The 24989-nt window shown below is 40.2% G+C and overlaps 1 protein-coding gene across 2 annotated transcripts; it reads left to right on the forward strand.

Moving 5' to 3' along the window:
- The first annotated feature begins 1537 nt into the window (after positions 1-1537).
- Positions 1538-24462, forward strand: IFRD1 (interferon related developmental regulator 1). Of its 2 annotated transcripts, none has more exons than XM_087969284.1 (12): positions 1538-1959; positions 9069-9173; positions 11234-11315; positions 12276-12400; positions 12497-12654; positions 14633-14683; positions 14766-14944; positions 15416-15524; positions 17497-17631; positions 20693-20821; positions 21070-21165; positions 23628-24462. In XM_087969284.1, the coding sequence occupies exons 1-12, from the start codon at positions 1908-1910 to the stop codon at positions 23715-23717; spliced, it is 1311 nt and encodes a 436-aa protein (XP_087825410.1). In that variant the 5' UTR covers positions 1538-1907; the 3' UTR covers positions 23718-24462. The 2 variants fall into 2 exon arrangements, with proteins under 2 accessions (XP_087825410.1, XP_087825411.1); XM_087969285.1 differs by lacking the exon at positions 1538-1959 and adding an exon at positions 1985-2515.
- Positions 24463-24989: the final 527 nt, after the last annotated feature.

Genomic DNA, 24989 nt, shown 5'->3' on the forward strand with positions numbered 1-24989 from the left:
CTCACGTTACTCAGGTACCGGTCCGTGGAAGAATAAATAATCGTGAAACCGGTCCCTGGTTCGAAAAAGGTTGGGGGCCACTACTTTAGCAGATCGCCCATCAACCCCATGTCATTTCTGGCAAGTGGCTGTCCAGTCTCTCCTTGAAAGTCTCCAGTGATGAAGCACCCATGTCTGAAGGCAAGCTTGTTTCGTTGGTTGATTGTCCTCACTGTCAGAATTTCCCCCCCTTATTTCTAGGTTGAATCTTTTGTTGTTTCCATCCATTATTCCTTGTCTGGCCTTTGGGTGCTTTGGAGAATAAATAGGTTGTCTCTCACCTCGCTGTGACAGCCCCTCAAATATTGAAACACTGCTATCATGTCACGCCTGGTCCTTCTCTGCACTAGACTAACCATGTCTAGTCCTTGCAACCGTTCTTGATCATGTTTTTAGTTTCCAGGCCCATAATCATTGTTGCTCCTCTTTGCACTTTTTCTAAAGTCTCAGTATCTTTTTTTTTTTAATAGTGTGGTGACCAAAACTGGATCCAGTATTCTAGGTGTGGCCACTGCGAGCCACTCTGATTAGTGTAGGGTTTTTTTTGTAATGAGAAGAAATACTGATAAAAATTCATGTCATGATTTGATAGTCGATAATCATTGTTGCTCCTCTTTGCACTTTTTCTAAAGTCTCAGTATTATTTTTTTTTATAGTGTGGTGACCAAAACTGGATCCAGTATTCTAGGTGTGGCCACCGCGAGCCATTCTGATTAGTGTAGGTTTTTTTTTTTTTTGTAATGAGGAGAAATACTGATAAAAAAAATCATGTCATGATTTGATAGTCGAAATCCTTAACCTCGCCCCTCATGTTATATGTAGCAACCATTTAATAGTCTGTAAAAATGTTTTTTTTTTCCTTTTTCTTCTATGATTTCTCTACTTTATGATGATTGCAGCTATTTCGTTTCTCATATTGCCACTTTTTGCTACACTGCAAACATAAACACACACACACACACACCGTTATTAATTACTCCAATAAGTTTTCTGGGAGTTGCTGGAGCCGAGAAAACAAGAACCGTAACCCGCCGCGTCTGCGAGGTTATTCTTTTCTTTTCTTTTTTTTGCTTTCAAAAGGTACACCGGTAGAAGCAAGACCGGCGACGTGAGAACTTTGCCTACCGTAATGGCGCTAAGGCTAACAAACTACATTTCCCAGCATGCAAAGCGGCCTAGAAACTTCCGTCTAACCGGGGAAAAAATCGACGCAAGTCGACGCCCTGTAAACAAAAGCGGTCATTAGCGCAGGGGGTCTCCAACCTTGGCCGCTTTAAGACTTGGGGACTTCAACTCCCAGAATTCCTCAGCCAGCTGGCTGGCTGAGGAATTCTGGGAGTTGAAGTCCCCAAGTCTTAAAGCGGCCAAGGTTGGAGACCCCTGCATTAGCGAACAAAATGGAACACTATAGAGGCCGGATATCCACGCACGACCTTCTCGCTGAAATGTCACTTAGAGCCATGGGTTCTATTGGCTATTTTAAGCCACTCCCCTAAATATCATTGAGCCCGCCTCTGGTCGCTTCCAGGCCATGTATAAAAGTTGCGTCGGCAGTCGCGCTGCGTCTTTAGTTTCTGGCGTATGAGAGGAGAAAGATGTATCGATTCCGTTCACGGGCATCCACGGGGATTTCTACCGCTGCTTCAGCTTTGCTTCTCACCTGCCGCCTTCGATCCCATCCACTGGCTCGGTCCGGGAAGCCGGCCTCCGAAAGACATTTCTGTAGTAAAAAGCGCTCCTGGTCTTCCATCGGTTGATTGTCGCTGCCGCCCGACGAAGAGGAGAAAATAAAAGACAAGAGATCTCGGTGTGCCCGGAACCACCAATAAGAAGCCGCGCGGAGATAACTACCGTTGTAGGCCGCTGCCATGCCCAAATCGAAGCGGCGAGGAGGAGGGGGTACCCCGCGCGGAACATCAGGTGAACGGATTGGCTGTTACGAGTTGCCGCCGCGAGACATGCTGGGTAGTGTAGTTCCGCGCTGCGTCGTTCTCTGACGGGCGGTTAGGTCTGAACTGCGACCCCCATTAGCTTGTGTTACAGAGCGGGCGTGGGGAAGGGGCGAAGGCGGCCTGCAGGCCGCGGTGTATATTTCTTCGCAGATTGTCGGGGTGGTTGGCTGCGGATGTGGGCGACGCCTTGGACTCGGCCCTGCCCTGGCTTTCCATGGCGTGTGTCATTGGGAGGGCTAGAAATGTGAAACGGCGACGCCTGAACTCCTCTGTCCGTTTGTAATTCATGTAGGGATTCGAGATACTGTTGAAGAGTATGATTTCAACGGAGCTTTTATTTTTTCATTTGTAAAACTGAGCTGTTAGCTTTTAATTCGCTTCTTCCATGGTCTCAGTAGTGGAGGTCAACGGAAATGACCTTTTAATGTAAAAGACCTTAAAGAGCACTTTTAAAAGGAATAATAGAAAAGTGACGATTGCAAATCTGAAAATCTCCTGTCCCAATGCGTTTTCCCAAGATATTGGTAACGACATTTTTACAAGCAGTGGTTGCTACTGAATATATAGTCAATACTTGTATGTAACTTTCATGGTTCCATTTTGTCCTAAATAGCCACATATTCGATTTTTAGAAGTGTTTATAAAAATATAAATCTGAAAGCCAATGCCCAGTTCACAGAAACAAACCATTTTTAAGAAACCATTATTGCCAGAAATAATCCTTTAAGGTTAAACTTGAATTGCTCATGACAGATGACCCAAGTAGTATGCAGAACTGTTATTTTAATGAATACTAATAGTGGCATTCAGAGGAATAAAATCCTTTAAGGTGTGTATGCCTTCCATTTTTTGTAAAATCTTTATAGTTGAGCAAGAACCTCTCTCATGTTGGAAGAGAACTTTGATTTTTCCTAATACTGCTTCCTGTGGGAAAGGATGCTCTGACTTCCTTAGTTTTGTATTGTTCTGGGACAGGCATGTGTGAATTTCATCTGCTATTCAAATTCCAGTAGCTATTTTTCAGCATGGTGTGTGCATGTGTGTGGTACTTGGCCTCTACATTTTCTTGCTGTACTTAAGAATTCCTTAGTGGATAAATGGCAGAGCTGCTTCCAGAGCTCATAGTGAATGAAAGTGGAGTGAGATCTGGAAGCACCCAGAGTAAAGAGTACATTATAGTACATGATTTGGCTTTCCTCTTGGGAACTAACTCATCCCTGTTGAGTGGAAATAGAGCTTGAATAAGATAGCCAAGACTGTCTTCATTGCAAAAGCTAGTTTAAACATCATATACACCAGTGCTTAGCTAGAAGCATGATAGTTAGCATAGATCAGTGGTGGCTAACCTTTTTGGGCTCCTATGCCAAAAATGGTGTGTGCGCTTGCATGCTCGTGCTCATGTGCCAGCACCCAGAAGGCAATGTCTCCATGTGTGTGCAATCCCTACCCCTACTGCCCTTACCTGCACTGTACCTCACAGCTGTTTTTTGGCTGGTTTGAGGCCTTTTTCAGCCTCCCAGAGGCTTGGGGAAGGCTTCTGCAGGCTTTGCAGGATGAAAACTAGGCCCCATTTTGTCACTTCTGGTATTTTTGCAATGAGGTAAATTTGGCTGCAGCTCATGTGCCGGCACAAATGGCTCTGTGTGCCACAGGTTCGGCATCACGGGCATAGATTCTAGGAGACAGATTTGACTGAAAGATAGGTAAGTCAATATTGTCAGTTCAAAAGTTGGAAATTCTTTTAAGGTGAGACCTAATGCACAGTTAAAGACAAAAATCCAAGCAATTGGAATCCTGAAATCCAATTTATTCAAACAAGCAACTTTAATCTTTGGGGGATCAGTGAGAGATTTCTTGGCAGCACCTGCCAGCTGCAGGGATTACAAATAGTATAAAAATGGCCATTGGTCCAAGGAGTTACTATATTTATAGTTGGTCAACAACTTATTCTAATTGGAAGGATACCTGGAACTAAGTGATGCAGTAATTGAGTCTTGCCCAATTTTATGACTGTATCATATGGTTAAATGAATCCTGCTTTCCCATTGCTTGGGACACTGCAACTGTTGTAAATGCATGTCAGTTGCCAGGTGCCTGCATTTTGATCACATGATTATGGGAATGCTGCTACAGCTGTAAGTGCAAGGACCAGCCATAAGTTGCTTTTTTCAGCTATTCATAATTTCCAATGGTTGTTAAAGTTAAGAACTACCTATATTTTTTGTTGCTACTAATTCATGTGAAACTAGGGAGTAATAATACAGAGAATCCCCAACTGGCCCAGAAGTCTGATGGTCTGCTAATGGAATCTCTTGGCATTCCTAGATCTACTGAATAAATGAAGCTTTAGTTACTCTAATTACTCTAGTTACTCTAATTACTGCTATATACCTGAAGATTGAGTGACCTGTATTTATAATACAGGATTCCTGATGGATCGGCCTACTTAAATCATTAAGCATTATTCTTCATGGGTTTTCATGTCCCATTAGAGCCCTTATATTAGCCTATAGTAGAGGTCTCAACCTTGGCCACTTAAGATTTGTGGACTTCAACTCCCAGAATTCTCCAGCCAGCTATGCTGGCTGGAGAATTCTGGGAGTTGAAGTCCACAAGTCTTAAAGTGGCCAAGGTTGGAGACCTCTGAATAGAATGCCTAATGTGAAAAATTGCATTTCTAATTGCTACAATGCAGATTCTAAAAACAGAGTGCTATGGTAGAAAGGAATTATGTATCATCCATCCAGACAGAATAAAAACACCCACCTTTATTTCTGTAGTATACTGTACTTACTATTTCCTTCCTTTAACCCCAAACCCAACTTGAAATAAAATAGCACAAATTGCATGCTTTTTGAGTTATCTTCAGTAGAACAGAATTGACAGCATTAGATAGTCTACTCTTATAAGCTAGCTTGCTCTTCAAAATTTCACCAGTCACGCATTAGACGAGAATTCAGGGTCTTCAAACTTGACAGCTTTAAGACTTGTGGACTTCAACTCCCAGAATTCCTCCTCCAATCATGTTAGCTCAGGAATTCTGGGAGTCAAGTCCACAAATCTTAAACTTGCCAAGATTGAAGAGCCTTGGACTAGATTATAAAGAGACAGAATAATTTTATCTTGCAGGAATCCCCAAAGCTGCTTTTTCAAGTGGCAACTGGACTTTCTGGTTTTTCTTTGAAGATGTTTCGCTTCTCATCCAAGAAGCTTCTTCAGCACTTATAAGAATAGTTCATTTATTTGTTTATTCCTTTATGCAATTCATATGTCTCATTTGAGAATGACCTGATTCCATTGTTAGGAAATAGTACAATGTGCTTACTTTGAAAAAAAAAAAAAACTTCTGCAACAGAAGTGGAACATTCAGTAATAAAAAAAATACCTACAGGCAGTGTATACTTTTACTTTCCTCAAGTTTTTTGTTTTTGTTTTTTCTGGATTATTCTGAAACTAAAAGAAGCTATTATTTCCCAGATAATGTAGGATTAGAAAAAAAGTAAACCCTGCCTTCAAAGATAGAAGAAAAATATTCTGTTTGTTGTGTCAAAATTAGATCTTCACTGTAAATCCAAGGTACAGGTAGTCCTCTGTTAGCAATTGCAATTGGGACTGGAATTGCTGTCGGCAAGCAATTCATAAAGCACAGCTTCACATGACTGCTACTTAGCAACAGCAATTCCAACAGTCCTGGCTGCCATTGTTAAGCAAATCAATGTTTAAGAATGTCACGTAGCTGCCATTTTTGACCTTCTCCTGCCTTCCCCATTGACTTTGCTCATTGGAAACTGGCAAAAGATTGCACATGACCATTGGATGCTACAGTGTTGTAATCATGATCAGAGGTGGTATTCAGCTGGTTCACACCGGTTCTGGCGACCCAGTAGTAAGAATTTGGCATGGGTTGTGGAACCGGTAGCAACTTCTGGCTGGCCACGCCCCCAAACCGATTCCCCGGTCCCCCAGTTGCTCCCCACCCGATGCTCGCTCACACAGCTTGCCCGCTGGTTGCCCTGCCTAGTCACTCCTCCCTTCCTATGTGGCACGCTGGGCTCTCATGGCTTGCCTAACCTGACTTCCCCACGTGGTGCCTGCACCCCAACTGAGCAGCCCTGATCTGCCTGCTCACAGGTAAGCCTGCGAGTCCCGCTAGGCCCTCGCCCACCGCTTGGGGCCTTTCCGTGCTTCTGCCCCACCGCCTGGGACCTTTCCGGGCAGGAGGAAGCCAAGGTGGGATGCTGTTTTCCGGCCAGTCCAGAGGGCGGGGGTGAAGCAGCGGCGGCGGCGTGGCTATGGGAAACAGCCCCAGGAGTTCCCGGCCTCCCTTTCAGGGCTCCTCCACACCCCCTCAGCCCCAGCAGAGGAGAGAAAACGAATGGCTTTACGTTGGCTTTCTCCCTCCCTTTCAGAGCTCTTCGGCGCCCCTCTCCGCCCCAGCAGAGGGGAGAAAATGAACGGAATGCTGCTGGCTTTCTCCCTCACTTTTCTGCGCCTCTACCATAGCCGTGCTGCTGCCGCTGCCCCCACGCCACTGCCCCCCCACACCACCGCCGTTCCCCCTACACACCACCGCCGCTGCTGTTGTGCCCCGAAAGGGCGGTGTGATCTGGGGCTGCTTCCCATAGCCCTGTCTGCCCGCCACTGCCGCTGCGCACGTGCTTTGAAAGGGATGTTCCAGGGGTGCTTCTTTCTTCATTGTCTTGCCGCTCGCAGCTCTGGAGTTTGCCCAATAAGTTCTTCCCAGAAAAGGTATGTTTGTGTGAGATAGAGACAAGGGAGGAAGCACAAGAAGGAAAGAGCAAGAAAGGAAGAAAGAGGAAGAGAAAGAAAGAAAAGAAAGAGAAGAAAGAAAGAAAGAAAGAAAGAAAAGAAAGAAAGAAAGAAAGAAAGAAAGAAAGAAAGAGCAAGAAAGGAAGGAGAAGAAAGAAGAGAAAGAAAGAGCAAGAAAGAAAGAGGAAGGGGAGAAAGAAAGAGAGAGAAAGAAAAGAAGGGGAAAGAGAAAATTCTGTGCTATTATTTTTAATTGTTCCATTATTTATGATATATTAATATTTTGCACTATCCCTACACCTAGGGTGATTTTACTGCCTATCTTTTGCCCAGGTATTTTTCAGGGTTTACGTCAATAGTCTAGAGCATAAATACAGGTGCGTTTAGCAGAATTGAAAGGGACTACGGAGGTCTTCTAGTCCAACCCCCTGCTCGGGCAGGAAAACTCTGAGGATGCCAAAATCTGAATAGAGGTCCTGGGAAAGGTGTCAGAATAACATTTAGAAGGGACCTTGGGGGAAACTCTATACCATTTCAGAGAAATGGCTGTCCAGTTTTTTAAAAAAAACCTCCAGTGTTGGAGCACCCAGAACTTCTGGTGGCAAGCAGTTCCACTGGTTAATTGTTCTCACTGTCAGGAAGTTTCTCCTTACTTCTAGGTTGCTTCTCTTTTGTTCAGTTTCCATCCTTCTGGTGCTTTGGAAAATACATTGCCCCCCCTCTTTCTGGCAGCCCTCTAAAAGCCTGTTGCCTATCACCCTCTTGGGCAAAGCAGGTGAGCCATTTCCTCCTTTCAGTGGTCCATGAAAGTACATCTATAGTATGCAGATAATAAAGTCAAAAAAAAGGTTAACAACATCTTTACAGAACTATAGATACGTTGAGGCTGAGTGTGACAAGGAATGGCTGGGAGGAGAGGGGCCAGGCGAGGCACCCCTTGATGTGAGTGACATTGAGTTGGCCACACCCACCCAGTCACTTGACCACCAAGCCACGCAGCCAGTCATGTGACCACCAAGCCATGACCACCCAGTCACTTGACCACCAAGCCACCCCACCCAGTCACGTGACCCTAAGCCATGCCCACAGAACCGGTAGTAAAAAATGTTTTGAATCCCACCACTGATCATGATCCACATATCTGGATTGCAATCACATGACCTCAAAGATGCTTTGATGGCTGGAACTCCAAGGATCAGTCATAAGTTGAACAATTGCTGAGTGAGTGGTGGTCATTAAGTGAGGACTTGAACTATTTTAGGCTTTCAGATTTATTCTTTACTCATGTTTGTTTTAGGTAGCATATTTTAAATAGCTAGCAGGCAGAGATAATAATTGTTAGTCTGGAGCAAAATAGAATGTTCTTATAGTATACTACTGCCCTTAAAGAGCATCCGGAAGCTCCAGTTGGTGCAAAATGCAGCGGCCTGCATGGTTTTGTGCAGACCCCGGTGTGCACATGTTTTACCTCTCCTGCGGGAGCGGCATTGGTTGCGGGTTTGCTTCTGGGTGCAATTCAAGACGCTAGTTGTCACCTTTAAAGCCTTTTGTGGCTTGGGACCAGGTTATCTGAGGGAACGTCGCTTGCCGGTCACATCTACCTGACCCATTAGAGCGGGGAGACAGGGAATGTTGTGGGTCCCATCCCTGAGGGTGATACACCTGGTGAGACCCAGAAGGGCCTTCTCTATGGTGGCTCCCTCTCTCTGGAACATCATTCCCTCAGAGATTAGAATGGCCCCCTTTCTAATACTCTTCCGGAAGGCACTGAAGACCTGGTTCTGCCAGTGGGCCTGGGGAACCCAGAGTGGGATGGAGCCTAGCAAATGGCTTGTGTGATCTGCTGTCATCGGGGTGGGGGTGGGTGGGAGTTGGGGGAGGTTATTTATTTTTTCCCCAGATTTTGTTCTATTGTACTTTATTAATTTATTTGATTCTTTTTGTTAGTTTTTTTTTTTTTTTAATTTTAAAAATGGTTTCACATTCTGTTAGCCGCCTCAAGTTGCCATGGGCAAATAGGCGGCAATATAAATTCAATCAATCAATAAATACACATTGATCTTTTTATGTGGAAGTGGAATGTTTGGATGCTTAAAATCTGAACAAATATAAGTACAGTTGTAGAAATATATGCTGGGAAAGTACTGTGGTAGCTAGTTCAAAATTTAAGTAATACTTGGTCTCTAACAAAGTTCCCAGCATTCATTTTACTTCCGGGGGGATCCTAATTTAATAAATTAAAAGATGTAGCAATGTTTCTTCATGCTGTTTCCCGTCATTAATGTGAATTATGTATTACTTTTTTAGGTGCCCAGCACAGAAACATGCAGTCTTTTAGTGATGAAGATGCATCAATTGAAACTATGAGCCACTGTAGTGGCTTCAGTGATCCTGCCAGCTTCAATGAAGGTGGTATGTCAGCATTTGAGCCCATATGAAAAAATGCTTCTGATAGTATAGCCTCCCTTTAGAGATAGTTTGGGTGGGGAATGTAATACATCATTTTAAGTCAGTTCATAAACAAAACAAGATTTGCAAAGTATAAGGGCTGTTTGCAGCCCCCTTGTGCATTTATATCCTTCCAGGTATTTGTTCATGATTCTTTTCCATTTCTTTCTGAACACCCTTCATTCTAGACCCATCAAAGGTGAATTTGAGAATGGGAGGGTCTTAACTTCATTGTTACAAAATTGAAAACTTCAGTTTTGATACTGAAAATATTGGCAGAGGAATATTGTAGAGCAAAGAGATAATTTATTAAAATGATAAAATGTTGTCATACATATGTACCCGCTATTACCATGTTTCTTCAAAAATACGACCTGGTTTTATTTTCTTTTGACCCCTGAAAAAATGGCTAGGGCTTCTTTTCAGTCTTAATTTTTTTGAGGTGCAGAAAGCAGGAAAAGTGGGGGGGGGAATACTAAATCAAAATATTTTCCTTGTCCAGTATGAAAATAAAAAAAATTCAGAATACAGCTCTCTTTTTTTTCAAGGAAGCTGAAGGAACTAAATCAGTGGTCGGGGAACAGGGGTAAATTACCCCAAATGGGGTAAAACTGAAAATCCTGGGGGTAATGAGGACGGTCGCGCTGGCGCGACCGTTCTCATTACCCCCAGGCATTTTATTTCCGACATTCTGTTTGTATAGTTTACATACACAAGGACCTTCCTTTCAAATCAAGGGGGTAACGTAGGCGTTTATAAATTTTTTGGGGGGTAAAAGGTAAAAAAGTTCCCTGACCCCTGAACTAAATCAATTCTATTTCATGACGTAGTGCTGCTAAGATACTGTGTAGATATTCTGTTTTTTAAACAGTGATAGAACATCCATAAATTTTAATGACAGACTTAGCATACATTGAATGCAGTTTATATTCATGTATTGTATTCATTCTGCTTTTATAAAAACTATAGGCATGTCTCATATAATGATTAATCTATCATTAATAGAACATAACAAGATCTGTGATGAATAACTGGCCAGATAGAATTAGAAAAATTACACTCAGTTGAACTTATCGTGTTTCCTCAAAAATATGACCTACCTCAAAAATACGTCCTAGCCTGATTTTTTGGGGTGGGCTTAATATAAGCCCTACTCCCCCCAAAAAGCCCTAGTGAAGGGGTGGGTGTGGCTAGCACAAGAGGCAGCCCTTCCCTTCCCCAGTCACCTCATGGCTGCTTGGCCCCTTAATCATGGCCAGCGGATCGGCTGAGCCAGCGCGGGCTGGGAGTTCTGCCTCTCCAGGAGCCTGGAGATGTTTCCGGAGCAGTCTTCCCAGCCCAGCCCTGCCCATGGCATCAGGCATCCTCACAGCCAAGGATCCTTCTCTTCCACAGCTTACCTTGTGGCTCTGGGGCAGGCAGCGACCGCGGTTTGTGCTCTGCCAGGCCTGGAGCCAGGTTTTGCTCAGGCTGCTGTTGCAGTGAGGCAGATGGGGGTGGATAGAGGCAGGTGGGGGAGCTGATTCCAACGGGCCGCATGGCTTTCTGCCTCATCATAGCAGCAGCCTGATCAACACCCGACTCCAAGCCTGGCGGAGTACAAACCGTGGTTGCCGCCTGCTCCAGAGCCACAAGGTAAGCTGCAGAAGAGAAGGGCCTTAGGCTGCAAGGTTGCCTGGCATTGTGGCCAGGGCTGGGGCTGGCAAGAGCGCACCAGAAACATCTCCAGGCACCCGGAGAGACAGAACTCCCAGCCCTCACTGGCTCACCTGATCCGCAGGATATAGTTAAGATGGCGAGCAGCCATGAGGCGATGGCATGTGCCTCCTCCTGCACCTTAAAAAAATTAAGACCCCCCCCCAAAAGAAGCCCTAGTCATTTTGGGGGGGGGGTGTCAAAAGAAAATAAGACCAGGTCTTATTATCAGGGAAGCATGGTAGTCATCAGTTTTGCATAAGTTGTGCTTAAATTCAAATGTTAATATACGTTATATTCCATTTTCTAATGGTTTTTGTTAATCTCAGGTCCTGAGATTGATGACGAACCAACCCAAGAAGACTTGGAATGTAAACTAAAAGGGTTTATTGACTTGACTTTGGACAAGAGGTAGGGAAAATCTGAGAAGTACACTTGAGTAACTCTCTAGTTCATGGGTTGGAGGTCATGATAGCTTTATTAAATGTCCCTGAGGGCTTTACTGCTCAAATCATCTGCAAGATTGTTTTTGAAGCTATTGACAAATAACTTTTATGCCACCATTTTTACTAGTAATTTTAACTATTAGTAGTGTTGTAAATGTATCTAATTTAAATTTAGACTTCACAGTTTATTGCTTTCCCCCTTATTGTTTGTTGTTATTTCTCTCTCAGAAGTTTTCTAATAAAACTTGGAATTTTCCTTCGGACTTGTAAGAAAGGAAAATGCTGTGGGAGTTTGTAAAAAAATTGTCTTTCAAGAATGCGTTTGATACTTTACAATCACTATAGAACAGAGATTGAGTATTTGAGGCAGTTATCACAATTGGGACTATTTGGGAAGTTTTGATGAGCATTTTTCAAACTTAACATTGCAAAGTTTAGTTTCAGCTTACTAATAGACAATCCGGGATCTTTTTGGTCATCATTTCAGAGATAATTCCTTATCTCATGTTGACCATAGGAAATGTTTTCTGATATTTTATATCATAAAATGTTTTGTGATCATTTTATTTGCCAAACTTGTTAAATTTCAATATTATGGAAATCATGGGTTGTGTAAATTAGCCCATTTCAGGTACATTAGGTGAAAAATGCAGTGTTTCTCCAGGTTACAGACACAAGTTTTAGTAGTTTATAGCAGGGGTCTCCAACCTTGGCAACTTTAAGATTTGTGGACTTCAATTTCCAGAATTCCTCAGCCAGCCCACAAGTCATAAAGTTGCCAAGGTTGGAGACCCCTGCTATATAGATAGATAATATGTAATTTATAATTATGTGTTATTTACAAATGCGCAAGAAATCTACAAGAGGATTGTGTAATTTTTATAACTGATATTTTACCATGAATTTCTTCATTTTATCTCAAAAGTGCAAAGATGAGACAGTTTGTTCTTGATGGTCTTAAAAGTGCTTTGACATCAAAAATGCTATATAAGTTCATCCTGGAAAGGAGAATAACACTCACAGACAGCATTGAACGTTGTATCAAGAAAGGTAATACCATTCTGTCTTTCTGAGAAGTAATAGTCTGTTAATGAAGTCCATTTTTCAGATTATTTTATCATGATTTCTTACTGATTTTCATTGTAGGCAAGGGTGATGAACAGTGTGCAGCTGCAGGACTGGCTTGTCTGCTGTGCATACAGCTGGGGTCAGGAATTGAAAGTGAGGAAGTTTTTAAAACCCTCGCACCTCTCCTAAAGAAAATACTCTGTGATGCCTCAGCAAGTACGAAAGCTAGGCAAGCTGTAAGTATATCGATGCTAGTTATTATTCCCTAGTGATATTTCAGTAAGCTTTTAAAAGTCCACATGCTTTCTCTTAAGAGAAAGTAAAAGAAAATGATGTATTAGCTTAAAGAAAAGCTCTATGTTAAAAAAAGATGTTTATAAAATAAAAATAATAATTATTCCATAAGAGTAGTTTGGAGGGAGGGAGCTAAATGCAGTGTTGAAATGTAAAACTTGTATGTTAAAGAATAAGATGTATTAGACAGTTTTGACTCAAAAGAAAAAAGGGCTTTTTTGTTTTTAAAAAAGTTTAGTACTTTGAAGGAAAAAAGCAGGGTGAAACTCCCTCCTTTTTTAAGGCCAAATAATTTTTAAAAATATAATAAACTTTGTAAATAAAAATGGTGACAGTTTATAAAGATTGCTAGGTGCAAATAAAAATACACATTATTTCCATAGACAAAGTAATGGTTAACTTGATTACTTAATTTAAAAAAAATATTCTTATTTGGATATCACTTCTGGAATTTATGCTTGTGAAGAAAAAAATGAATCTTTGATCTTGGTTTTGTTGATTAAAAAGATTTGGGGTTATAGAAATGCCTAGTTGTATATTAATGTGTAAAAGCAAAAAGTTGAGGCTGGAGGGTGTTTATCTTGTACTGAGTTAGGAAGAGTTGGAAGTTAATGCTCTTCTTCTTTTTTCTCTTCTCCCTTGTATTTCACACCCCCTTTTCCCATTCCCTTTCCCACCTTTAATTTCTTATTTTCTTCTCTTTTATATATAATAAAAAATTTGGGTATAAAACATGCCTATTACCTAGTCAAATATTCCAAAAACAAGCACTTTTGTCCTCTTTGTTGCAAGTCTGCTGAATATAATTCATGATGGAAAAAATTCAAAAGATTTCTTGTCAGACAGGAAAACAGATTATCTATGGGAAGATTAGAATGAATTCAGCAAGCAAACAGCTCTTGAAAGTGGAAAACAGTAATGAATATATAATGTACTTCCTTGAACTTCAAAATCTGGTCAAAATAATAGCGAAGAGGTTAGACTTGGCCTAGTAGCATTCTTAGTCTGTTGCATTTTGTGTTGCTAGTTTCCTCTTAAAATACTGTAGTTTAGCACTGCTTGATTGGAAGTGTGATGACCCAGGGCAAGGCATGGAGGCAATAAAGCCAGCTGATAATTTGAACTCCCGTTTATTGCTCCAACTTTCCCCCAATCGCTCCCATGTTTATGGCAAGTCCCGGGAGCAAAGGGCTCACACACACTTCCAGCAGCCTCACACACAGTCCAGCAAAATGCTGTTAGCACAATGGTTTCAAGGCAAGAAGTCCAGCGAGGCAAAGAAACAGCAGCAAGAAGGCAAGAAGTCCAGTGAAATCCAGACTTTGGCAACAGCACACAAAACTCCATGAATTCAGTGCTTGTTCCTGACAAGCGCCCCTCCTTAAAGCATCTCCTTAAATCTCAGTCCCCAGGTGTGCCTTAGGAAGGTGCTCTCCTCCCAAGTCATCTGGTTGGCCTGCATTGCTCCCACCTCTCCACTCTCTGTGCTTGGGGTTCGGGGGTGGGGTGTCCTTGCTCATCTCCTGAGATCTGTCGGTCCTCATCTCCACTGCCTTCCTTCTCTTCTCCCCTCTCTTGGTCATCCCAAGCCCTGTTTTTCCTGCTGGCAAGCCACCTCAGACCCGAGGGACCCAGGGCTGCCTTGTCTTGCTCCTCCCTGCGTTCCTCCAGAGCCAATGAGGCTGCCCTCTTGACCTCCGTCAGCTCTGGCTTGTCTTCCTCTGCAGACTCAGGCTTCTAACAGGGCCATGACAGGAAGTATATAGATAATGTTGCTGTTCTAGAATGGGTTTTTTTTAGATTTCATAATCCAATTTTAAGCCAAATAAAACTAGGTCAGCTACAATGGACTTATGGATATTGATCACTGTTATGAAAGTACTAGAAAAATAAACATGATTTTTAATTTCTCTTTTCTAGTCTGCTACCTGCTTAGGTGTCTGTTGCTTTATTGCTACGGAAGATATCATGGTAAGATTTTTTTTTGTTAAATATTACTGTTTAATGCTCAGTTAAATGTTTGCTTAATAGTGTTTTATTAATTTCCAATTAGGAATTATATTTCACTATGGATTGCTTGGAAAGTATATTCACAAAATCCTACCAGGAAGAGAGAAATCAAAATGGTATTTCGAGCACTCATAACACAGGTCTTTATATAAGCACTCTCTTGGCATGGACCCTTCTGTTGACCATCTGCCCAATGAATGAAGTGAAGAAAAAGCTTGAAATGTATGTATTGTCTTCCTTGATAGTCATCTTGGGAGTGAAATGTGCTGAATCATTCTAATTATAGGTTAAGGGTAGGAAGTAGCCTTATCTAAAACCCTATTGGTTTACTTTAACAGGACACAAAAGGAAGAAGAAATGGCATTTTTTCTCCTTTTCTCTATTTTAATGGTTTTCCTTTGGTTGCAATTGTTATGCCAACAGGTTATATTTTGGGGAAATTGGAAGTTATAATATTACAGAGATTGTGATACATAAATGGAATGTTCTCTTTTGATCTCCATCAATATAGAGATTTTGGTATGCAAGAAAAAAAAGCAGAAATTCTAGTTGGAAAGACTTTCTCTTTAGTCCTGGAAGTAAATCAGAATATCTGAGGGCCCTTGGAATTTAATTCTGTGCGCCATAACACTATATCTCAGATCTGCTTTATCATGTTCAATGTATTTATTGTAAGTATTTTGATTTTCCTAGACATTTGCATAAATTTCTTAGCCTGCTGTCCTGTGATGATGTAAACATGAGGATTGCTGCTGGGGAAACGTTGGCTGTTTTATTTGAACTTGCAAGAGAATCTGATGAGGTATATCCAAAGAAATAGAAGGCAGGAAGTAGGGAGAGATAGTATTTGGAATGGTACTTTTATAATATTGTTTCATTCAGATGGGAAAATGAAAGGTATTGGTAAATCTACAACTTCTCAGGTAGTATTGAATTATAATATTGCAATATTGGTATGGAGGAATTTTGAGAAATCTTCAACATTTGGAGAGTTACAGATTTCTCCATCTGTATATATGGTCACTCTTAAATAAAAGCATGCTAAACCCTATCCGTGTAGATAGCTCAAATTAAGCATACGAATAACTTTTTTGGTAGTAATCATGATACATAAATTATTAAAATTCTGTTATAATGATTTGCAGTCCTTAATTACAACCTCTTAAATGTATTAAACATATGCACTGTTTAGTACAAACAGTAAACTGAATCATAAACTTTTGAAAGTTTTGAGTCTTTTAAACTATATACAGGGGTGGGATTCAAATTTTTAACAACCAATTCTGTGGGTGTGGCTTGGTGGTCATGTGACTGGGTGGACATGTCTTGGTGGTCATGTTATTGGCTGGGTGTGGCCAACTCAATATCACTCACATCGAGGCACGCATCTCTTCCCTGGCCTCTCATGACTGGGGATGCTGCAACAGTCATAAGTGTGAAAAAGGGTCATAAGTCACTTTTTTCAGTGCCATTGTAACTTTGAATGGTCACTCCACATAAGGAAAGTACCAGCAAAGGAGGGGAAAAAAACTCCAGTAAAGTTCCTGAGACAGGAAATCTAGTCCTGCCAAGAATGTAATAAAGGTTAACGGAGAGGCAGTTTCTGTAAGCAACACCAGAATGTTTCTTTCCTGCATTCCGTACAGGATTAGGCCAGTAATTTCTCCTAACAGCCAGTTCTCCGAACTGCTTAGAATGTTAACAACCGGTTCTCGCGAATAGGTGCGAACTGGTAGAATCCCACCCCTGACTATATAGATTGAGACTTCAATAATTTGTTTAGTTTTAAGTAAGTCTTTATTAATATCTGAACTATTTTTTTTAACAGTGTTGAAGAATAGTCTCAGATTATTCAAAAACCTATATTTGGAAAATAGCTAGAAAAAAACATGGCAACAAAGGATAAGAGAAAAAGAATAAAGGAGTCAAGAAAACTATTGTGCTGCACGGTTTTTAAATATTACTGTGATGTATGCAGTTGAAACTTGCAATTTCATGTTGAGCTATGGCAGTTTAACTTTGAAAGAAATAATAATGAGCATGCAAAGCTTTCATCCTTTATGGTAGTATCTGACTTTAGTTAATGGAAATTGATCGTAATATTTTCTTATATATGGTTGTCATTGTTCTTGCTGAAATAACAGGTCTTCTTTTTCATATTTATAGTTAATAAATAATAGCCAGTATAACAGCTGTTAAATTTTCCATTAACCATAACTACAGTGATTGGGGAAATTTATACATAAAATAGAATAAATGGCAAGTGAAGGTGAGTGAGATGAGATGAGATGGAGCAGAAGGGAGCAAATACTTGGCACTGAATAATTGATATCCATAGAAGTAAAAGGTGTGGGACAAATGGCTGTTTCAGAAGCAATATACAGTATTTAGAATCTGTTTAACTAGAGTTCTTGAATCAGCTTTCTAATACAAATGCTATTCATTTGGAAACATATTAATGCAATGGAGTATGATTAGCTTATACTAATATAAGTTTAAACTGCCTCTGCTAAAGTCCAATGTTTGGAAATGGGTAGAACTAAAACATTTACAAAAATCTCATTCTGCTTAGAGAATTCAAAGGAAACTGCATTGGTACCAATCCTTTCAATATTGTGATGCGGTTAACTTAAATAATGATATCCTGTTGTGTTATAGCTTAATGATTTTAAACAATAAATCATAATTATGACAATGTGCAAGTTTACAGCTTGGTCCTTGAAACTTGAGTGCACTTCATTAAGATGCAACAAACAACTTCTGTATTTCTTTAGGATTTTTTTAATGAGGATATGGAGCTTCTAACACAGAAATTGAAGGCTCTAGCTACAGATGGAAATAAGCATCGTGCTAAAGTAGACAAAAGGAAACAGCGATCTGTCTTCAGGGATGTCTTACGAACTATAGAGGTAAACTAGAACCAGTGGTGGGTTTCAAAATAGTTTACCATGGGCATGGCTTTGTGGGCGGGCACACACTTTGCGCATGTGCACAAAATGCACTTTGCGCAGGCTCAGAGGCCTTCCGACTCATCTTCTGCAATCCTGCACTTCCTGTCACTTCAGCAGCTGACATGTGGCAATCTGCTGTGCCGCACAAAGCAACTACGATTCAAAAGCAGGGAATAAAGGTCAGTATGGGTGGACGGGTGGGCCCAACAGCAGCTACAGCAGCTCCTTAGAACTGGTTCGGTCTCCACTGATCTTCGGCGCTACCAGTACCCCAGAACCGGACCGAACCGGTAGAATACCACCACTGACTACAACGAGGAATATGTTTTTTTCACCTTACCTCTTGAAAGTAATTTTAAGGCCTGATTTCTTTATACACTTGCATGCAAAGATATTAGACTCCTTGCTCAAATTCTGTTTCAATTAATCCTTAAACAAATAGAAGCGGAGATAATACCTACATGGGGTGCTAAGTTAAGATTTTCCAAGATGGCAGCAGTGGAGGAAGCAGATCACGGGGAGAGAAGAGTGGAGGTATTCCCCGTTAGGAGAATGAGTGCACTCAGGGAAACGTGGTGAGAGTGGTGAGGAATAACACACGACCAGCATACAGGTACACTGAATAGTAAAATGTAGGTTTTACTTCCAGTAAACGGGTAAACAAAGTCCAACAAACAGTCCAATTCATAGACGGTCAAAGCAGTTAATATTAGTCCAAGGATAGTCCAAAAAGGAAGTCAAGTATCATAAACAGAGTTCAGTAAATGGAGTTTGCTAACAGTTGCAAGACTCACAGCATTCCAAGTAGAACGATGATCAGGCAATACAGCAAAACAGGAAATGCAAGGAGAAAGAAGCCAGGTTTCTGGCTCCATCTTATAGCCGGAACAGTTCATGCCCCAGAGTTCTGAAGGAGCTGGCAGATGTTATCTTAGAACCATTGTGCCATATCTTTCAAAAATCCTGGAGCACCGGGGAAATACCTGAGGATTGGAAAGGGAGTGATGTGGTTCCCATCTTCAAGAAAGGGGAAAAATAAAACAAACTCAAGAAAAAACAGACCAATCAGTTTTGCATCAATACCCAGGGAAATACTAGAAAAGATAATTTAATCTGCCAACATCTAGAAATGAGTAAAGTAATAACTAGTAGCCAGCATAGGTTTTTAAAAAACAGATCGTGCCAATCTTACCTCATTCTTTGATAAAGTCACTAAATTAGTTGACCAGTTAAATGCTGTGGACATCGTATACTTAAGATTTCAGTAAGGCATTTGATAAAGCAAATCCACAACCTACTTCTTGGTAAACTAGAAAAATGTGGAATAGACAACATCACCACCAGATGGATTTGTAGGTGGCTGACAAACCATACTCAATGAGTACTACATCCACAAGGAGAGAAGTAAGTAGTGGGGTATACTAAACCAGCAAGAATAGCCAACACCCAAAAAGAAAAGCTTAGTATCCAAAAAGATCTTGACGAACTTGAACAACGGGCCCTATCCAACAAAATTTTAATGTGGAGAAAAGCAAAGTTTTACATTTAGGCAGGAAAAATGAAAGGCATAAGTACAGATTAGTCAAGGCCTGGGTCAAAAAACAGTAACACAGAGGGACCTTGGAATCGTAGTGGATGATCACTTGAATATGAGCCAGCAGTAAAGCTAATACAATCCTGAGTTGTATAAACAGGCATAGAATCAAGATCACAAGAAGTATTAGTACTGCTTTATAAAAACCTAGTAAGACCACATCTGGAATACTGCAACCAATTTTGGTCACCATACTACAAAAAAGATGTTGAGACTGGAAAAAGTTCAGAGAAGAGCAACTAAGATGATCAAAGGCTTCGAGACTAAAACATGATGAACGGCTGCAGGATTTGAGTTTGGCTAGTCTAAAGAAAAGAATTAGGGATGATATGATAGCAGTATTCCAGTATTTGAGGGGCTGCTACAAAGAAGATGAGGTCAAATTATTCTCCAAAGCACCTAAGGGCAGGACAAGAAACAATGGTTGGAAACTAATCAAAGAAAGAAGCAATCTGGAATTAAAGAGAAATTTCCTAACCGTGAGGACAATTAACCAGTGGAACAGCTTGCCTTCAGAAATCTGGGTGGTCCACTGGATGTTTTAAGAAGAGACTAGACAGTCACTTATCTGAAATGTTATAGGTTCTACTTGAGCAGGCACACACTGGGCCAATCCCAGTGAGACAAGATAGTCCCTGGACCCATGCCATGAAGAGTTTTAAAGGTGATTAACACCTTGAACTGCACTTAGCTAAATTTATGGATACTGTTTTAAAGATAAAATAAATTGGGAGCAGTTTTAGTAGTGAATTTTCCTGGACTTTCCTTGACATCAATGGTTCTGTGGAACTTGTGTTTCTGAACAGTGTTACTTAATAATTCTATCTGCTAGCCAGAAGCATTTAGAACTTTTTTAATGGTTTACTCTGCTCAGGAAGAATGAAGCTTCTGTTCATTGCTTATTTTTTGCATGCCACTGTATGGAAAAAATGCTTTACAGAACCAAGATATGCCCTTTTGTAATATGTCTTATTTTCAATTCGTATTACTGGTAGCATCCATCCATATTTGTTTAATGCTAAGTAGTTGTATTATGTAGGAAAAACTTGTACTATGGTGTGTCTTTTGTGAAAGGTGATACTTGTCTAATGAAAACAGTCAACTGTTCAATTAAGTTGGCAAAAACAAAAAAAACTTTTCCAAATCTTGGATTCTTGTTTTAAGCACTAAACTTTAGAATATCTGCAGTATTAACCTTTTGGGAGTAAGTTTTAGTTTAAAATGTGACTACCGATGTTTAGGATGAACAAGAAGAGTGCAAGATTTTCAGCAGTGTTTAGAACGTTTTGTGCATTTCTGTATTAGTAAACAAGTCTCTTAAGAGAAAAATCTGTTGTAGCCCAAAATATTAGAAGGATGTTCAAGGAAGGATGGCTTAGAATGTAAAAAACAGTAAATTTGATACAGGTGTTTTTTCCTTAACAGGAACACGACTTTCCCACAGAGACAATCAGGTTTGGACCAGAGCGCATGTACATTGACTGTTGGGTTAAAAAGCAAACATACAATACTTTCAAGGGAATTTTAGGATCGGGAATGCAGTATCATTTACAGGTATACATTGAAATGAAATTATTTTGGCACCCTCTTGAATCTACTCTAAATAGCACAATGCAAAATCCCTAAACCAGTTTTTAAATTAGACAATGCATGTCTGCATAATAAGGGAAGAAAAATATATGGGTAACAGATATATTAAATTTTAGCAATACGGAAGGCGGCTCTCCTATTGCTTTGCAAACATATTAAAAGTTTTTTGATCAAACATTTGCACAATTGTAATGACAACATGTTTTATGCAGTCCAATGAGCTCCTCCGGACTATCTTTGAACTTGGTCCACCACTGATGCTTGATGAGGCAACCCTTAAGTCCATGAAGATAACCCGTTTTGAAAGGGTGAGTGATTCATACTCTGTTGTGTTAAATTATCTTAAATGCAATTCACTCACAGAATTATTCAAAACCATAATGACATGATAATATTTATGTTGTGAAAGAGGGAGAGTGTCAGATCCGTGTATCTGTCATTTCTTCAATGGAAGAAGAAAAGGGTGAGGACTGATAAATCCTTCTTGATGTAACCTGAATATATTTAATATCAAATTTGTATAACCTGCACGATACAATGGAGGGATGAAACCCAGATGGCTGGAACCTATCACCTCTGGGAGAGACAGCCAGGGGATGAAGAGACCATAAAAATTCCAGTGAGATGTGTCCTGGGAAACTCTGAAAAAGATCCTTCTAAAAAGTGGTGGGAGGAATTAACATGTTGGCTCTTTATTTTACTAAATACATATCAACATGAGGGGAGGTATTTTAAACTCCCTTATCTATCTCTGCATGCCTGAGAGATCTTAGACGCTGCTTTAAATCCCTACATGAATTGTCATCTCAATAAAGGATTCCTTTTGATACATTTGGTTTTCAGAAGTTCATTCTTGTTAATTGAATGGGAAAAGTTCTGTAGCCTGACAGAGAGGGAGCAATGGGAATCGAATTACAAGGTTTTGTGAGACCTGCTGAATTGCAGATTTGCACTTCTATAGTATTCCATCACTGCACAGACTTATTTTTTACTTAAAAGTTTAGTTCCAGTTAAAAGAATGCTAAGATAATCCAGGGAATGATCCGGTATCATTCCTTTATTCTATCCTATGTTCTTTGTATAAGATATTTCATTGCCCGTGTTATGACTGAAGTGGTACTGTCTTGTATCTGACATTGGAGAAATGTGATGGGTGTCAGAATAAGAACTTTTTCAAGGCTGAATTTTAACTTCTATACATAGTACTATAAAGAAAGAAGTGCGTGATTGTATTAATGTTTAATACTGTTAATACTCAGCTGTATGTCTTGGCCCGTGGTGAGTAAAATGTTGCTGTGTCCTCCCTCTCACAGTGCCTGGAGGCTGTTAGGGGTTGGATGGGGAGCAATGGGTTGAAACCAAACCCTTGCAAAACTGAATGGCTCTGGTTTGGGGTTTGTTGGCTCAAGGAGAATTGCCACCTTTGGTCTTGGATGGGGTGGCACTACCCCAAACAGACCTGTGCGTAATCTAGGGGTTTTCTTGGACTCATGACTCCTGCTCGAAGAGCAGATGGCAGTCGTGGCCAGGAGGGCCTTTACGCAACTGCAGGTTGTGCACCAGTTACGCCCTTTCCTGGACCAACAGTCCCTACTGACAGTCACTCATGCCCTAGTCACTTCACCTCTTGATTATTGCAACGCACTCTACATGGGGGCTGCCCTTGAAGAGCATCCGGAAGCTCCGGTTGGTACAAAATGCAGCAGCCTGCATGGTTTTGTGCAGACCCTGGTGTGTACATGTTTAATCTCTCCTGCAGGAGCTGGAAAATTGCTGATTTGCTTCCAGGCGCAATTCAAAGTGCTGGTTGTCACCTTTAAAGCCCTTCATGGTTTGGGACCAGGTTATCTGAGGGACTGTCTCTTGCTGGTCACATCTATGTGACCCATCAAAGCAAGGAGGCAGGATATGTTGCGAGTCCCATTCCTGAGGGACATATACCTGGTGGGACCCAGAAGAAGGGCCTTGTCTATGGTGGCTCTCTCTGGATCTTCATTCCCGCAGAGATTAGAATGGGCCCATCTTCCGGAAGGCACTGAAGATCTGGTTCTGCCAGCGGGCCTGGGGAACCCAGAGCGGGATGGAGTTCATCAAATGGCTCCTGTGATCTGCTGTCGTTGGGAAAGGGGGTGGGACTTGGGGGTGATTTCCCACCCCCAGATTTTATTTATTTATTTATTTATTTATTTGATTATTTGATTCTTTTTGATAGTTTTTATTGTTGTTTTTTTTAAATATAGTTTTACATTCTCTAAGCCGCCTCGAGTCACCATGGGCGAATAGGTGGCAATATAAATTCAATAAATAAATACGTTCATCTTGAATGCAGTTGGAGTTGGTTATCACCTGGATTTGAAATAATTAGAAAATTCGGGGTGCATTACTACCAAGGAGATTGCAGATTAACTTGAAAAGCTGCCTAAAATTTCTATGTCAGTTCTGCCCCTGCGTGTTTTCCAAGTAATTTTGCATATAGAACTTTTGTAAACTGGGATCTCTTGATAATAAATATTCCAATGATTTTGCTTTAATTTAGGATTACTGAATGAAAACATCTGTTAGGATTTAGTACAGAAAATAAAGCAAATTTAAAGTTGGGAGTGGAATGTAATTCTAGCTCAAAATAAAAAAAAAATCTAATTTACAATATATGCATTAATGGAAAATATGTTAAAATGGATTTGTTGAATAAAACCCAAAGTTGTCAGAAAAATATTTAATGTTGGCTAAGATTTATTATGATTATGATTGTACTTTCCTGTTTTCGTAGCATATGTACAACTCTGCAGCATCCAAAGCTCGGACTAAGGCTCGCAGCAAGTGCCGTGATAAAAGAACAGATGTGGATGAGGTGTTCTAGAAGAAGTCTTCAAAGCCCTTTAACATTTTTTTTGTTAAATCTACTTGTTTGGGTACAATTAATTTTAGCGTACAGAGTTAAATAATCTTTTTAATTGTGTCAGTTCCACATTTTGTACAGCACTTGATGTATGTTAAATTGGCTTATATAGTATAAATGAGATAGGATGGTAGGAGAGAATTTCCTGATAAATATATTGGGTAAAAATCAACTTTTTACTTGGAAAAATTCTTAATATTCAATTAGTACTGAGGACACTCCTGATTCACTTTTTAAAAATTTTCATTGTAATGTAATGAAATCTTAAGAAGCACATTATTTGGAGATGAGTGTCTCTTGATAAAAGCTGCTATTTGACAATCAGTTAAACATTTTAAAAATAAATATCCAATTTATTACAGTGACATGAACATAATAGGGCAATATTATCAAATTCAGTTGATATATTGTTAATGAAGTAGCACACAAATGTTTGACATTTATATGCTGAACTTGGGGAATAAAAATATCTCTGAATTTTTGCATGAAATGTGTATGAATAATGAAAATTTTCAAATATAAAAAAATTGTCCTGGCTTTTGTTATTCATTCAATAATCATTGTCAAATATACTCCACAACATTCTGCTTGGTCAGCTATTGGTACTATTGCTATGTACCTGTATCTGCTGGAAGGGTAAGTCGCATAGTTAACTACAGTAGTTAACTGCTGCCTAAATGCAAATTGGGCATTTTGAAAAAAAGTACTGAAGCAAAATATTTTCCTTGCTTATTCTTTATTATCCAGAATTGTGCATGCAACTTCCTACTTCAGCATTTTTGGCAGCATCTGCCTCTGAGCATATATTTAATATGGTTTCCCACCCCAGTTCTATCTACCCTGTTTTAATTTGGTCAACAGTAGCAGGAGTTAAAATGAATGATGCACCCTAACTCTATTGTAAAAATGGGAAAAACCGAGCTAATCGTGGAATGAGAAATGCACCAAACAAGTGTTAGAAATTCTTCTATTGACCTGACTCTGAAACTTGATTTGATTTGCTGTGTGTCTTCTATGGATTTGCCCTGACAGCATCCTTCATTAAATATCAAGTAGTTTGCAGTCTTAATGAGTAAGAGAAATAAAAGTAAATGTAAAAATATAAACAAAAAATTGTAAAAAACCTGTAATATAAAAAAAGGAAAGTGGAAGTACTTGTAATAGAGCAGTGCAGTGTCCTCTTAAATGTAAACAGTTTGCCAATTCTAATCAAAGGAAAGAAAAGGCAGGTGA

The sequence above is a fragment of the Notechis scutatus genome, chromosome 6 (genome assembly GCF_049901735.1).
Source record: "Notechis scutatus isolate UNSWTSFEM ecotype Mainland chromosome 6, rNotScu1.2, whole genome shotgun sequence".
NCBI classification, from domain to species: Eukaryota; Metazoa; Chordata; class Lepidosauria; order Squamata; family Elapidae; genus Notechis; species Notechis scutatus.